At 40.4% G+C, this 16,896-nt stretch overlaps 1 protein-coding gene across 9 annotated transcripts in view; it reads left to right on the forward strand.

Annotated features, from left to right (window-relative positions):
* The window catches only part of TEAD1 (TEA domain transcription factor 1), a 217,219-nt gene that overhangs the window by 61,110 nt on the left and 139,213 nt on the right, over positions 1-16,896 (forward strand). For 6 of the 9 annotated variants that reach the window (XM_042858920.2, XM_005290798.5, XM_042858922.2 and 3 more), the window contains one exon: positions 13,807-14,060. The exons of the other annotated variants lie outside the window; for them this stretch is intronic. In XM_042858920.2, coding sequence (XP_042714854.1) covers positions 13,913-14,060 — 148 coding nt within the window. In that variant the 5' untranslated portion in view covers positions 13,807-13,912. The remainder of the gene's footprint in view (positions 1-13,806; positions 14,061-16,896) is intronic. 9 annotated transcript variants of the gene reach the window in all.

A 16,896-nucleotide genomic window follows, 5' to 3' on the forward strand; every position in this document is an offset into this window, starting at 1 on the left:
GCTCAGAAGTCACCTGAAGTGGAGCACCCATAGGGACACTACTCAAAGAAGACGAAGAAGAGGTTCCTCACCTTGTACAGTAACTGCAGTTCTTCAGGATATGTGTCCTTATGGGTGCTCCACTACCTGCTCCTCCTTCCCCTCTGCTTCAAACTGTTCTCTATGGAGACATTTGGGTGGAGAAGGAAATTAGGGTGGTTTGACTGCGCATCCCTCTGTAGCCTCGGTGTCCGGCACAAGGAGGCAACTGGCACTGCCAGTGAAAACATCTCCAGTCACGTGCACCTGAGGTGGAGCACCCATAGAGGGATGCACATCTTGAAGAACTGCAGCTACTACACAAGGTGAGTAATTTCTTCTTTTGTTTCCCAGATGAACGCACCCTGCGAGGCCAAAGATGAATTGGCCTGTATTAGGGAAGAACAGAATGTATAGATATCATTTCTAACATCAGGTAATTGATTAATGTAGTCAAGATGATGCCATAATATTCCCTGCATGTAGAATGGATGGGTGCATAGGAAAGGGGTGACATGATTAAAGGGTAAAAGCACAGCTTGGAATACAAAAGCAGTGAGTTTTTAATGTTGTTTCTGGTGTAGGAGGCTTACTTTGCACTGTACAACTAAACAACCCAGACTTAAAATTTGGCAAGTAATTAGCCCATAACACTGCCTATTTCTGTTTAGCAGTTGAAAAACAAAACCAGCTGATATTGTTCCATTTGATAAGTGACTACTACACTTGTGCACACACTATAGTTAGTTACTGTGTGTTTTTTAGACATAACATGAGTTGAAGCCCCTGGTACTGACCAGTGTCAGAGACACAGAGAGCCTGCGAGATCTGTGCTCTCCAAACCCTCGACCTCTCGGCTCAGTGCCCATGTCTGATCCTATGCCAGTTCCTATGTTTCTATGTAGAGTTAGTGGCAGAGCAGGTAATAGAAATCCTGGCTCTACTGAAGGTTTTGTCATTGACTTCAGCGGAGCCAAGATTTCACCCTTTGCACTTTTGTCTCATGGTTTTGTGTTTTAACCACTAAGCCACACTCTCTCCCAATATCAACCTCTAGGCAGAATTGTTTCTAATATTTCCCCCCAAACTTCTCCATAAGGTAATATTTAAGGCCTCAATCCTGCAAAAACCTAAATGTGAGCAGTCCCATTCAACTCAGGGGATTTCTCATACATGTAAAATTACTCATATGCATACGTGTTGAGTTGTAACTCAGACAACAGCAAAAACCCACAAAAAAGAGACATGTGTCCTTCTGGTTCTGCATATTATCCAATAAGCTGGTTCAAATGGGTCTGAGGCAATTACAGTGCCCTGTTTGAGAGGTTGGATCAGGTGGTTGGTTTAAAGGATGGTAAGGCCTTATGGATGGTGGTTGGCAGACTGCCAGAAGAGTTATATAGCATGAAGGGGCCCTGAAATCTCTCTGCACCTGCTGCTGGAATGATTTCCCCACCCATGAGCAAAAAGTGGCGTGGGATTTGTAGACAGCTGGGGACAACACATCCAGCTTGTCCAATGCTTCTTAGGACGTTATGTCCTCCAGGGCTGAATAAAGTTATAGAGCTGCAAGGGCTACTTGTTCATGTACAGTTGCTGAATTGTTTATTGAATAGATGTGCTGCCATTTCCCCTTGATACTTGACTCATTCATTGGAGGATTGTTCTTGATAAGCAAGGAAATTCACATTAGAGCTCACACATCCTTAATATACCAAGTTGTGATCAGTTTTGCAGGAGTTTTAGGTCTGTTCGTGTTAAGTTAGAACAGCATTAGCCTTCTCTTAAGTTTCTGTGCTTCTGTTCATTTTTAGTGTTAAGTGTTGATTCTCCTCTCACTCCAATATACATCAGAAGTCACTCCACAGAGGTCAGTAATTGTAATAATAATTAATAATACTTCGCTCATCCATAGCACTTCTCATCCATAGCTCTCAAAGTATTTCACAAAAGCAGTAAATAGTGTTCGCCACATTTTATAAATGCAGCAACTGACACATTGAGAAGTAAAAGCAACGTTTACAAGGATAACTATCAACCAAATGGCAGAACCAGGAACAGAACTCAATTTCTTGAGTCCCAATTCAGAAGCCTATCCACTAGATCAGTAGTTCTCAAACAGGGGTCCTGGGCTCTCTGGGGGGGGGGCCACAAGCAGGGCCAGCGTTAGACTCCCTGGGGCCCAGGGGGGAAAGCCGAAGTCCCACCTTGTGGAGCAGAAGCCCGGGGCCCTGAGCCCCACCACCCGGGGCTGAAGCCGAAGCCAAAGCCTGAGCAACTTAGTTTCATGGGGCCCCCTGTGGCGTGAGGCCCCAGGCAATTGCCCTGCTTGCTAGCCCCTAACGCCGGCCCTGGATTTCATATGCAGAAAAAGAGTTGTTGTGGCACAGGTGGGCTGGGGACTTTTTATAGCATGTTGGGGGGAGGGCGGGGCGGGGAAAGAAAAAGGTTGAGAACCCCTGTTCTAGATCATATTGTCTCAAATACAAGTGAGTGTGGTTATCTTATACCCTACATGAAATTGGTGTGAGAGGAGACTGAAGAAGCCCTTAATGTTTAATTGCAGAGTAATTTTTGTATGTTAATATTCTTTATTTGGGACACACATTTTGTGATGGTTAACATTAAAACTTGCTTAACATCTATGCTGGCTAGCAGCACACTTCAGATAACCATTCTCCTAGTATTGACTTTATGGTTCATGTCAAGATTATGGAGTGCAAGGTCTTGTCAATGTCAAATATGTCTAATAAAATCACACTTTTGGGGGAAATAAGCAAAAGGTTTTCCAAAAATTAAAGAGCTAGAATTTTGATGATGAAAAAAGCAAAACTCAAGGATATTGTATTTTATTTTGATGCTACAGTTGTGATTAGCTAAGAATGATTAAACTATTACATTGTTCATGTGCACAGCACTAATGAGTGATCCCAGACTCTCTTTCCCATCACCCACAACATATTCACAAGATGGCCTGACCAAGTTTCCCCTCTAGCTGCCAGACTGAACTCCCCCCTCCTCCCAAGCATGACCTGACCCCCTCCCCAGCTGCCAATCCAGACTGCACCTGCCTCTGACAGTTGCTGGAATCTCATCACCAGCTATACAGCCCCCCTTCCACTGGTGTCCCAACTGCCAAATCTCGTTGTGGCTCCACACAAAAAAACACCTTGAACTCTTTACAGTGGTTGAACCTGCTAAATTGCTTGCTTGGAGAAACAGAAGAAAGGAGGAAGAATGATGGGAGATGAGAAATTCTAGCTTCCTCCAACTTGTTTGACTGGACAGGGCTTTAGCTGTGATGGACAGCATACCCATTATAAAGTTTTATTAGGTTACACTGCTTTTGTTACAAATAATTAGCCTGCTCAGGTATATTTTCTGGTTAGGAAATGTTGAGGAAAAATGACCTGCTGAGAGACATTTAGGTGCACGGCAATCTTCTTTCCGCAACCTTATTTCTTTTAAAGTTTTTGCACTGATGTGGCCAATTATGGTTTTCATCTACAATTTACCTTTCTAAAAAAAATGATGATGGATGGTAACATCTGGAAAGCAGGGGTCAAATCCACACCAGGAATAAAAGTATGCACGTCTCTCTCTCCAATTTTCAGTGGTGAATTTGGCCCATTCAATGAGTTGGTATCAAAACTCACAGCTTGATTGGTTTATAAAACCAGGTCACTAGCCATGAAAAACTTCAGAGAAGAGTTAATGCAGTGTCGATGTCCTATTTAAAAAAAGGCAGCTGGGTAAATTGTATAAACCTTTTACTTCACTGTGCCTCTTTTGTAACTTTTTTTTTTTTTTACAGAATATTTAATATATAAAATATTTTACAAGACTTGGTCCCATCCAAGACTAGGGTTTTATGTTGCATGTGAACTGGTAAGACATTGGACCACCCTTCAACTAGCGATGGTTCTCTCTTTCATGACTGACCTTATATAAAGTTGCTCAAGCAGGTGATTTTGCAATCCCTCCGCACCGACACACGCACACCATTACTCACAATAGGCACACATCTTTTACAGCTATTGCTGAAAATACTTTCCCACCTAAAAACAAGCTAATGGGAAAAAGAAAAAGGCTGGTCACAGAGTGAAGGGCCAATTAGTCAGACATAGGGAAGAAGCAAACGAAGGTATGATCCTGAAGGACTGAAAGTAGATTTTTGCAAAATGTATGTTCTTCTAAAAATGGGGTGATTATTAAAAGGTAGAAATAGTTATAAAAATAATCCTAAGCTCCACTGTGTAGCACTGTTTGCTTTTTTTTAAAAAGGGAATACAGCTGGGGCCGACATGTCATGGTATTACATTTGTAATGGGTGTTGCCATCACTGTTCACAAGCCAAAGCTTTCAATGGATGGCATATGTGCACGGTCTGCTTCCTCTGCAGAGGGCAGCAGCTAAATTGAGCCTTGCCCTCAGGTTACCTCACGGAGTTGCAGGAGGAATGTTTTCTCTCTCAGTGTAATTATCAGCAAGGACTTGAAAATCAAATAAATTGGCTGAACTGCACTAAAATCAGCCCTTATTTGGATTGCTGGCTATGTGTGAATTTCCACTGGAAAATGTTCGGCGGCTGGGTGCACAGGAGTGCAGGAGCCAGAACAGAGTGAGAGGTCAGAGAGCACTGGAGTCAGTCAAAGGCTGGATTTAGTCTCAGTCAAGTGACCGGTGTGATCGCCTTTTTGCAGTCATTAGTCATTCGTAGAACGGTGTTATATTTTGCTGTTCTTCTCTTAGTGCTAGTGCTTCCTAGAAGGAGGCTAGGAGAATTTTTTTTTTTTTTTTAAATCTCACTTTTATTCCAACACCAAAGAAATACTAGAATGAATGATGAATTAAATATTGTCATTCCCATTGATTTGCCACGCAAGCTAGGACAGGCACAGTGGTGTGGATGAAGCGACAGCATTTGCAAGGGGCAGTCAAGCATCTCTGCAGATGACACCCAACTGAACACTTAGATATAGGGCTCTGAGCCTGTGTCCTGCAGCCATTGTTTGTGCTGCCATTTTCAGAGAGGCCACTCAAGATCGCATCAGCTAGAAAGAGTGAGCAGCTGCTGGGCTTAGCTTTCAGTTTTTGTTTTTATTGAAAGGGGTGTAAAATATTCAAGTCACAATATATTCTAGCAATTCAAAATCTTCTCCTTCACTCTTCAGCTTAATAGTATGTTGCAATTGACTCATAAAGAAGCACTTTGTCCTTCAGCTTCCAGTATCTGCTGATTTATTGATTTATTTTAAATTTCCAAAAGGCAGATGTTGAAATTAAACCTACTGGGCCTGACTCTCTATTTCTTGTACTCCCAGGTCTTCTTTGAGTTTCAGGGGGAGTTTGGGGTACACAGTGTGCCTGGGTGGTGGGTATCAGGGCATTCCAGAGGAAAGGACTACTCACCATGCATTCGCTTACACTGGAAAATGACATGCTGTTTGAACATGTGATAATTTACATGATTAACCTTCAGGATAAAATCCTGTCTCCTTTGACATCAGTGGCAGAACTGTATTCGACATCAGTGAAGCCAGAATTTCACCCCGAGTGTGGACAGGGACTGTTGTGTTGTGTTTTTGTATCATATCAGCTGCTAACTATGGCCTACTAACATGATGTTCAATATGCAAAATCTTTTTTTTTACATTGAGTGTTGATTCGTGCTTACCATCCAGTTTATTTCATTGGTAGCGTGATGCAGTTTTTGAGTGTACATAAGCCCCAGGAACACCCTGACAGTCTAAACCAAATAGGTGTAAGCTCTAGACCTTCAGATGAATTCATCTGCTGTCCCTACAGCTTTTGAGCATTCAAGGAAGAACTTTTGTATTTCATTTTAATGGCAAACATTATGTGAACTGCTGAATTTGTCTGGCTGGGTTTTAAATGAATATTTTGTGTTAGAGACAGGCTTCTACTCTCTCCTGGTGTTCTTTCTCCTTGGAAGGAATTATTGCTGATAAATGGACCCGGTAACAGAAATACAATACAGTCATTTTAATGTAATGATTTCACCCTTGGATGCTCTGTAAATGATTTACATCTTTATTGTTGGTTCGTCATTATAACGTTTCCTCATAAAGATAAATCATGTATAATCAGTTAGATATTTATTATTGGAGTATCTAGTATTTTCCTAAAAGCAATGCCATGTGAATGCTTCAGAGTAGGAAAAGTCCATTTGTACTTATAGAGGCACAAACCCTGCTGTAAGTATTATTTTTTACATTTTAAAGCAAAATAGAGTATTAAAAAAAGGCCTGTGCATATTGTTTTAAATTTTGCCTCAATCCCACATGGTCGATTGTAAAGGCATTTCTAATAATGATGTATAAACACTGGCTTATTTCTTATAAGTCTGTACCTCATTGGTTACATGATTTTAGTAATCAGGCCTACCAGAAGCACAGTTTAGACATTACCCCATCTTTGGGAGGCAAGCATTGGATTGTTAGAGCAGTAGTTTTCAACTTTTTTTCATTTTCAGACCCTTAAAACATTTCAAATGGAGATGTGGACCCCCTTTGGAAATTTTAAACATAGCCCACGGACCACAGGTTGAAAACCACTGTTCTATGGTAATGACAACGGATCCCTTAGACGTAGTATGTGGACCCCCAGTGGTTTGTGACCACAGGTTGAAAACCACTGTGTTAGAGCATCCTTCCCTGCCCAAGTGTTGTACACGAGGCTCACAGCTTGAGATAGTCGCTCAGGGTTCTCTGTATCTCATGGGAGTTGTCAGTACTCAACTCTGCTACTGGTTTCTTCATTAAGTAGTAAGCTATGATGCACTGACCCACCAAAGAGGTACACTTTGTACTGATAACTGAGGCTGCATTATTTTCACTGTCATCAAGTGTCACTGAAAACATTAAACTGACCTTTTGCTATGGGGCAGAATCCTTATTTCAGTGGGCTGTGGAGGACTGACCAACTCAGAAATGGCTTGAGGGAAAAAAATTCATGTATGTATGCTTAGGTCCTTATGATTATCTGTACTGTGTTCATGCTTCATACTTCTTATGCTAAGGAGACATGGGAGTGGTGCCTGGATATCTGGATTCGTGACTGGACTATCAAGACTCTGACATCTGAATAGGTCTTCCAGGTCAATGCAATGTGTATGCTAAAGAAGGTGGCCAAACCAAGAAAACTGGTTCTGGCCAGTTGGGCTGGGAACTGATCAATGCATCACATGATGTGGAACTTTTATCATTGTGACATTCTGTACCTCGAGGGAACACCCTGCACCCCCATGTTCATCCTTTTAAAATAATTGTGTGGTATCCAATGCAAAGTTTTGTCACGTCAGGTGTCTTTGTAAGACTCATGATGCACTGAGCATTGTTGTTATAGTAATGTTATAGGTTGTAATTCCATGTATAAAGTTATGAGGCTGAAAATGTGTCCTTGTGGCTTAAAACAGGCCCAGGCAAAACTCTCCAAGAGCAGAGGGGAAGTTCACACCTCATCAGGGCATGTATGGGACAAACCCAGCCAAGCCTCACAGGAACAAAGGACACTGGCTTAGGCAGCAACAAAGGATCTGTTGGACTCTCGAGTGAGTCACCCTCCTTCTTTTGGTCAGTTTGGGCCTGCGATGAGGTAATGCTCACCTGACTCTGAAGCAGGCGGGGGGGACGGGGGGATGACGACAAAGCCAAGAGGGAAGAAAGAACATGCTAAAAGGGAGAGACGTTTGCCATGCTCTTCCTCTCTCTTCCACCTCCATCTACAGACATCACCACCAAGCGACTGAAGTGCTGATCAAAGGGGAGAGCCTGGCTGAAAGGCAACCAGCCACCCTGTGGTGAGAAGCATCTAAGTTTGTAAGGGCATTGAAAGTGTTTAGATCAGCTTAGAATGCGTTTTGCCAACTTGTGCTTTGACTTAGAATCACTTAACATTTATCTTTGTAGTTAAGACATTTGTTTGTTTATTCTACCTGAAGCAGTGTGTTTAGTTTGAAACGTGTCAGAGACTTCCCTTGGGATAACAAGCCTGGTACATATCAATTTCTTTGTTAAATTGACGAACTCATATAAGTTTGCAGTGTCCAGCTGCAAGACGGAGGTTCCGAGGGTTGTGTCTGGGATCGGAGATATTGGCTAGTGTCATTCGGTTGCACAATCCAAGCAGTTTACATGCCAGAGGCTGTAGGTGAATAGCCCAGAAGTAGGGGATCTCACAGCAGAGCAGGGTAAGGCTGGCTCCCAGAGTCAAGGATTGGAGTGACCTAGCAGATCACTGGTCCAGATAACTCCAGGGGAACGTCACAATCACCTGACAAGGCTGATGCAAGGGATCACCTGACAGTTTTTTTGACTACAGGACCAGCTGGTGACGGAGGGAGAGAGAACAGACTCCATGTTCCAGGGGCAAACTCATGAGGAGAGAGTTGCAGCAGAGGGGTTGAGTGGCGAAACCAAGAAATGGAATATCGTTGTTTGTTGCTTTGTCTAGATCTGTATGTTTCTTTTGCTGTCTAACGTAAAGTGACTGGTTTTAGAAGATTTTGCAAAGAGTTGCAGCACATAACACACAATATCTTGTGTCTGTGGACAGATGAACTGTAAACCAGAGAGCCCACAAAGCTGGAGCTCTACAGAGAGTGTGCTTAAGCAACTGGGGTGTCCTGGGAGGTCAGCACGGGTCCTAGCGCAGCTGGAGCATGAGGTCTGACTTCCATGAAGGATTTACAGATAGACTATGCCCGGGAAGAGACCACAAAAGGAGAGCCTACTCAGACCAAGGGAAGCTTAAGAGCACACAGACCTGTGGTGGGACCTCAGCACAGCAGCCGGAGTATCCAAAAGGAGCAGCTTGACCAGGGCTGATATTGGGCAAGATTAAGGAATTACTGGGTAAAATTCTCTGTCCCACATTATTCAGGAGGTCAGATTAGCTGATCATAACGGTCCTTTCTCACGTTAAAGTCTGTGAAGACACCATTGTAGGTGGTGCCAAAAAGATTCAATAAAACATCCTAGGTGGGTAGAGATGAGAGTTTAGGAGGACTACATATGAACAGTAGTTTAGGAGCAGTATAATCATATTTATCAGTTAGTTACACAGTTCTCTGAATTACTTCAAGTTTTACTCCTTCCAGACCCCATACTGGTACTCGGAGAGGATCAGCCCTGTTTCAGTAAAGCAGGTTTTGGGGACAATATGCCAGTGAAAAAGCACAATTTAGAATCTATATGCTGGTAATTCACGTCAGCTCGACTGAATGAAAAAAATCACAGTTGAATTTTGCCAGGCTAGTGTAAAAGATTATCCAACTCTGACAAACCCTGCGTTTTAGCCTTCTTTTTGTGCCAACCCACCGTGCAAATGCTGATCCTGCAAGTCGTTCTGCACCTTTATGGAGCTCTATTGACTTTAGTTTTCTACCTGTGAATGGCAGCTTGCAAGACCAGGCCTGTGTTTGCACTGCTCAGTGATAAATGCAGGGGCCTAAAAATGGAGAATTTGGGTCTGATGTGCTGGACTCAGCTGAACAAAACCTTTCCTCCAGTGAGAAGTTCCAGAATGTAAGTTGATGGATTGTTTTTGACGAGGTATTATACAAGTTATCCCTCATTTCTTGGAATTTTTTTAAGTAAAGCTCCAACAAGCTAAACATGAATGGATGTACATTACATTTAGCTATATACACCTCTACCCCGATATAACGTGACCCGATATAACACGAATTCAGATATAACGCGGTAAAGCAGTGCTCCGGGGGGTGGGGTGGGGCCCGCGGGGCTGCACGCTCTGTTGGATCAAAGCAAGTTCAATATAACGCGGTTTCACCTATAATGCGGTAAGATTTTTTTGGCTCCCAAGGACAGCGTTATATCGGGGTAGAAGTGTACTAAAACCATTTCTTATGTCTTTATGAAGCATTGCTGGGTTGATGACCATTAAAATATGTTTATAAAATTCAATGTGGCTGTCTGAGATTTTTTTTATTTTGTTTAATTTATTCCTTCTGGGGCAGGGAGGGGGTACCAAATATAAAGCCTTGCTGATACTTCAGCTCTCATGCAGGAAGAGTGTAACTACATGAAGACATCAATATGGTTAGGTTTGACTGACAGGCGAGAGGAAGAAGCAGACAAACCTAGGGGAGAGCAAATGCAGGAAAGATATGGTCAGGCAGAGGTTACTATGGCCTGCAGCTAAAAGGTTATCTGCACGATGGGAATCAAGCAGAAATACAGAATAAAGGGTGCAGGGAACAGGACACAGCAACTGAAAGGGAAATCTGAAAAGAGGCATCTAAAACAACCCCAGGAGCTACAAAAGGGAGAATTGAAAGAACATATTTGTCTGGATTTGGGGATCAATGATGAGGGTTTAAATTTTTGTTTTGCTTGGCAGGGAATGAGGCACATGAAAGTGATGGGTATTATTTAAAGGGTAAGGTTGATGAGCTGTAATGTTTTGGAGAACAATGGTGGAACCATTCATCCTGGTTTAAGAGTGTGCGTGAGCGTACACATGTATATCTTCTTTTTTTTTTTCTTGCTGTTTCCAGTTAATTAAATCCTCTTGCATAGAAAGGTGTTACTTTGAGCATTGAAATTTACACATATCAAAGAAGTGCATGAACGGAATATGTTTTTCACAGGAATTGGCGCAAAATTCCAATTTTTTAATTAGTTTTACAGCACCTAATAAGTGTGTAGTGTAGCTTGTCTAATGGCAAATAAATTGTGATCCCTCACATAGTCACTTTGAACTCTAGAACATTAACACTGAATTATTTCATCATGGTTGAGGCCTTAGAATTCAAACTATAATATGAAGTAAAATGGCCTTTTTATACATTGTGTAGAGATGGAAGTGACTTAACTGAGTAGTTCATTATTCTCTTGAAATAAGAGGGAGTCATTTACTAGTTGGGATACAAGTTGTTTTTTTCCCCCTCTGTGTCTGCTGGCTTGATCTGCAGTGTCAGCATTCACAAAAATGGAATTCACTAAAAGCTTCCCTCAGTATATGAGAGCTTATTTCCAACCGATTGCTCCCCTCCCCCACCATACTGACATTTGACAAGAAACACATGCTTGTCCTACGCTTTAGAGGCTGCTAAACATTGATTTGTAGAAGCTGTAGTTTTACCTGAAGATGATCAAGTAGGTAGGAAGGGATGGGAAAGGGAGACAGAAAGTCAGTTGAAATATCATCATTATACACAATGTGAGGTCCAACATGAATAACAAGTAACATTAATTACTTTGGAGCCTACATAATGTTTTCCTAGATGTTTCTTCAGAATCATTTTATATGGGAGTGCTCAAGATTTTGGGCTATAATCCTGGCAGAGTTTATAAGTAGAGCACAGTTGAACTAGAATGGGAGACCTAAGTGGCTCGCCTGCATGCTTCAGGAAATGGCATTGGTGCTCGAGGAGTTGGCATGCGTCCCCTCTGCATCTATAGTGAAGAAATGCCCCAGTATGTCATTAGGGCTGTGCTGCTGGAGGTGCTCACTTCTTCGGATGAAATATAAACCTGAGAGCTTGATCGCTAGAGGCCATCAAGGATCTGATGTAATTTATTTATTTATTTATTTATTTAGTGCAAGAGCAGTGTTAATAAAACTCTTGTCCTTAGTAGAATGTCATTACCCTAATTAGAATATGATTACTCTCACTTACCTAAAATTCCCCACGTAGTAGGAATTCCAGCTGGGTTTTTCTTCACTTCTTGCCTAATACTTTTGTGTAGATGTTGCTGATATAGGGAATAGTTCAGTGATTTGAGCACAAAGTGTGAGTCCTGTTGGGGTAAAACCAGCCCCTCAACCTTCTGAGGTGTTCGTGTTTCTTTCTCTTTTGGATGTCATATAAAAATCAAGGCACCGTCTCTTTTCTGTGGATGACAAAGATCCCATAGTACTTTTTCTGAGAGTAGGTTTTTGCCCTGGTATTGTTAGCTGAAGTTTCCACTCTCACATGCCGCTGCTGTGCAATAAACTGTTTTCAGTTGGCTACTAACCTCTGCGTTGCTGCCTGCTTTGCCTGTAATACTGCTTAATTAAAAGATTTTCTAGGCACAGATTAATCCTGATATTAATGGTAGGCAGTTACGAACATTTTTGATGTTGTGATGAAATTTTTAAAACCAATATGGGGCTAAATAAGGCCTTCAGGTAGAAAAGAACATGGGTGTGGAAAATTTTTCTTGTGGCTTGATCCTTAGAGGTGTCCTGAGCAACCTCAGTTCTCGCTGGAATCAGAGGAAGTTGCAGATGCTCAGTACCTTTGAAAATCCAGCCATTTAATGTGGGATAGAGGGACCACTTCTAGTTTTGACTCCACATTTTTCCAAGGCATCATCCACCTCTCGCCGGATTGGGTCCTACAGATTGACACTCCCCAAACCGTGCTTGCTGTCAGTAGCACCTCTGTAAGGGAGTTCCTCAAAATGGAGGGGTGTCCTCAGGAAAGCTGCTAAAGCCTCTGGTTATACTGACTTTCCCCTGCTGTTTTTGTGGGATGCAGGCGGGAAGATGAATGTTGCTTAGCCTGCCATACTCCTCATCTGCGATTAGCCTGCAGAAGGGTTTGTGGGAACTAGAATTGTACTGTAGAGGTGTCTGATTTCCCTTCTCTCCACTTTCATGTGGAGAAGGCACATCATGGTCCTTCATTTCAAAATAAGTCACATAAATGAGTTTGGAAGTTAAGAGAGGTTTGGTTTCATTTAATTTCGTTTTTTTAAATTCCCTTCCTATTTATATAACGAAAGTCACCAAATGTCTTTTTTTCCCTTAATAAAAATGTGGTATGCCTAGACATGTGGAGCCAAATTCATTCCTGGTGTTGCATAATTGCCTTCTAAAGAGTTACACCAGAGATGAATTTGGTCAGGTATTGCAGATTTTAGCCTGAAGCAAACCTTTATAGCAGAGTTGTATTTCTCTCAAAAATATAAAAGGTACACTGACAGATCTGTAGCTGTAGTGGTGTTAGCAGGTGCTGCTATATTGAATTATTTCTTATAAAATTGATTCAGCAACTTGAAGCGTGTAATTTTTGTTCTGATGTATTTCCATGGCTTTTTAAAACATAGATTAAATGTGTAATATCTTCTGTAATTATTCCTTTCTTTGGTATTATTATTTTAAAGATTTCACCTAATGTATAGTTCAGACTCTGTGTTATTCATTTGGTAAGATCTAAACATCTCAATATTTCCCGGTTAACCATACTGGGCTGATTTCATCCCTGGTGCAGTTCTACTAACTCCATTGATATCTGGGATAAATTTGTTTTATTTTATTTAACATGTTTCTTTTTAGATTTAATGGGCTGGATCCTCGTTGGGGTAAACCAGTGTACTTCCATTGAAGTTGGTGGAGAGACACGAATTTGTACCAACTGAAGATCTGCCCCATTATTTTAAGGCTTCCAATGAAAATCCAAATTGAATATATTACGTTCAACTGATTTTTTTTTCTAGTATTAGGTATTCACCAAGTTACACTATGTTTAAAAAGTAACTTGATACCCTATTCCTACATGTAGTGGTGCAGAAAAAGTGAAGTGTGGCTAATGGCTTTTGTTTCAAGACACTCATTCTGCAGATGTTTCGGGATGGAATTGTGTTTGTATTTTACTTTTTATTGGGTTTTTACAAACTCATTAATCACAATAGCACTTTCACATTGTGCCCATTGCTGGCAAGCTCTGTGCAAGTTACTTTAGAGTTGGGAGTAGCCAAGGAATGTTCATGTTAAGTTCCATATCTTTAATATCTTTTGTTGTTTGTTTTTTAGGTTTATTTTCTTTAAGACTCCAGGCTTAGGCTTGGAGACCCCAGCCACCATCATTGAGCCCAGCAGCTGGAGCGGCAGCGAAAGCCCTGCCGAAGACATTGAAAGAATGAGTGATTCTGCAGATAAACCTATTGACAATGATGCAGAAGGTGTCTGGAGCCCTGACATTGAACAGAGCTTTCAGGAGGCTCTAGCTATCTATCCACCATGTGGGAGGAGGAAAATCATCTTATCAGATGAAGGCAAAATGTATGGTAAGTAGTGCAAATTTAACCTTTTGAAATAATTGTCTGATGAGATGCACACAGCCAAACCTGTATCTAGACAAAAGACTAGATACTTATCTCCAGATACGCCAGTGTAAAACAGATAGAACTCTGATGAAGTTAACGGAGTTCCAGAGCATTCAGTTACCAGACCTCTCCAGACCTTAGCTAGTGATTGGTAGAAAAGATACAATCATTAAATTTACAGTTCTGCAGCTGTATCTACAATGTGGCTGAATAAGTATTTTTAAAAGAAGGTTTTTAAATGTGTGATTCCTTGTGCATAAAGAATATGTAAGCACTCTTCATTTTTCAATAAACAGTGCAGTAAAATAAAATCAACTTGAACCATCATCTGGAAATACAGTGATTGCACAATAAAATGTATAGCACTTTAATAAAGAAGTGATAAAGTTCTTGTCACTTTCACAGTCCTCTCAGTGAGTGATGCAAGGTTTTTTTTCTCTTTGTGAACTACTAAATTATATGTTGTTCTGAGTCCATTTACCAATACAGACACCTACGCATACATATTATCCCAATGTTGTTTAGTTTTGTCTTTCCAGTTTACTCCAGCTAATCTCTGACTTTGGAGACTTAGGTTGGCCTCTTTTTTTTTTTTTTTTTTTTTTTAACTTTTGTAAATATTGCTGACTGTAGAGTTTTAGTTTTGGCTGTTCATGTTGTAAAAGGCAGATGGTGGGTTGTTCCTGTACACTTTGATTCTATTAATCATGGAGTGTTTTGGTATTTGTGGTTTTGTACTGTTATGATTAAAAATGATCAGGAGTCTACCTGATGCATTGATGCAGCTTTCCTGATCTTTAGAGTAATTTGTTCCTAAATAATTGTAAATATATGTCACATAATGGCATGTTGTGTCTTTAACAAAGTGCCTTCTCCGTCAATATCAGTAGGAACCTACGGAGCAAACTAGCAGGCACTGTAAGGAGAAAGCAGATGGTACTGCAGCTGCCACCAGCTGTGCCCCCTCCCCCAGTACTGGTTGGATGATGTAATGGAAACAAGGAAAAAAATGTCTTTCTGTGGTGTTGGGAGTCTCTCACAGCCTGTCAGTGTCACAGCGAGGCAGAAACAAACCTTAAGGCGTTAGTTTGCAGCTGTCATGTGACCCTTGCAGCCAAATGAAACATAATGTCTGGAAAAATAGACTTGTGATGAAGCTTCTCAGCTGCTGTTGGCAGAAAGTTTCTAGGCCCTGTTTTCCAGCTGGATTGATTTTTTTTTTTTTTAATATCTGAGAATATAGTTTTTTTTCTTTCTCCCGTTGTTCCCCCTTCCCCTTTAATTTCTCTCTATTTTGATTGAAATATTTTTGTTATTACTCTTTAAAAAAGGATGAAAAATTAGTTTAATTAATAGTTTGTGCTTTTTCTGGAATGACTTAGAGATATACTTGCAAACATGTTTATTATATATTTCTAGTGAAAGACTGTACTTATACATGGACGTTCTTATCTGCCAAAAATAATGTTGACTCAATTTTTTAAGTCAGAGTCTCATAATCCATAGGTAATTTACAGTAATGACTTCTGAAATGTATTTTTTTTCTTTTTAGATCCCCTTCTGCAGGAAGTAATGTATTTGTAATGTGAATTTTTGTGTTTTAATGAAAACTCACATTTGTACATGTAAGGATTTTACTTTTTAACAATCTCCTACTGTAGGTTTAATAAGACAATTGTACTGAATCCTAAATATATATATATATATTTATAGAACACTATCTATGCAATAAATATGCATAGTTAATTGACAATAAATGCCTTAAACCATATCTGCCGCATCTATGTCATTATATACAATACAGAACTCTTATTTTGAATATAATTACAAGCCCCAAATAAAATGTTTTAATATTAATTTGATATGAAAATTAAGTACATATATGATATTGCAACTTTGATTTAAAATGTTGCCATAATTTTGAAGAAGAAATATGTTAGGAAATGCAAAATGCTGTATGAGTAGTATTTACATCCTGACTTTTTCGTGGATGAACTCATGTTTTCATTCTTCAAGCTGAGTAACTGCTTTGTAGTGTTTTGAGGATTTATTGAAGTCATGCTAGGTTTCTGAGGACTTTATAATAGAGTCTTATGGTCCTAAGAGCATAATTGTTCTCCAAGGATTTTGAAATCAAAACAGCATAAGTGTTTTAGATTCTGTGTGGCAGAATGAAAATAATTTAATGCCTTTTAGTGGCATACCAAGTTTATTTCTCTTACGAGAAAGACATTACGATATTTCAAAGCTTCCGCAGGGTTGGGGCATTTTGTAATGTGTCAGTAATTCATGAACCATGCAAGACAAAAGGTCAAGATAGCACCATTTCATTTTCCGACTGAAATTACCTTTAAATATAGACACTAGAATAAATATGATTTTCCAGAAAGACAAATGTAATGATCTCTCTGTGATGGGCTCAAGTTAGGGCAATTGTGATTTTTCCTTTTCAAAAAAGGGATATTTTGAAGAAGGGATGAATCTGTTCCTGTGAAAGGTTTTTAAACAGTCTCCACTGTAGATTTAATAAGACATTTTAGTTTCAGCAGAAGGCAGAATTCCTTCATGACTCTTTTTTTGTGATTATCTTGAGCAGTCCTTAGGAGCAGAGCTCATGAATTTGGTTGGGTGTGAGTTCCTCACTTACTTCTTTTGACTTCAAGGGTGTGTAGGCACTACTGGAGTTTTTGTAAATCCCATCTCCGCAGTGAAGATGTGTGTGGGTTGTCCTCTCTGAAGAAGGAAATGTGGGCTGCTGTGTCAATTCTACCTCTGGCATTGAGGGATATCCCTGGCT

The sequence above is a fragment of the Chrysemys picta genome, chromosome 4 (genome assembly GCF_011386835.1).
Source record: "Chrysemys picta bellii isolate R12L10 chromosome 4, ASM1138683v2, whole genome shotgun sequence".
In the NCBI taxonomy this organism is placed as follows: Eukaryota; Metazoa; Chordata; order Testudines; family Emydidae; genus Chrysemys; species Chrysemys picta.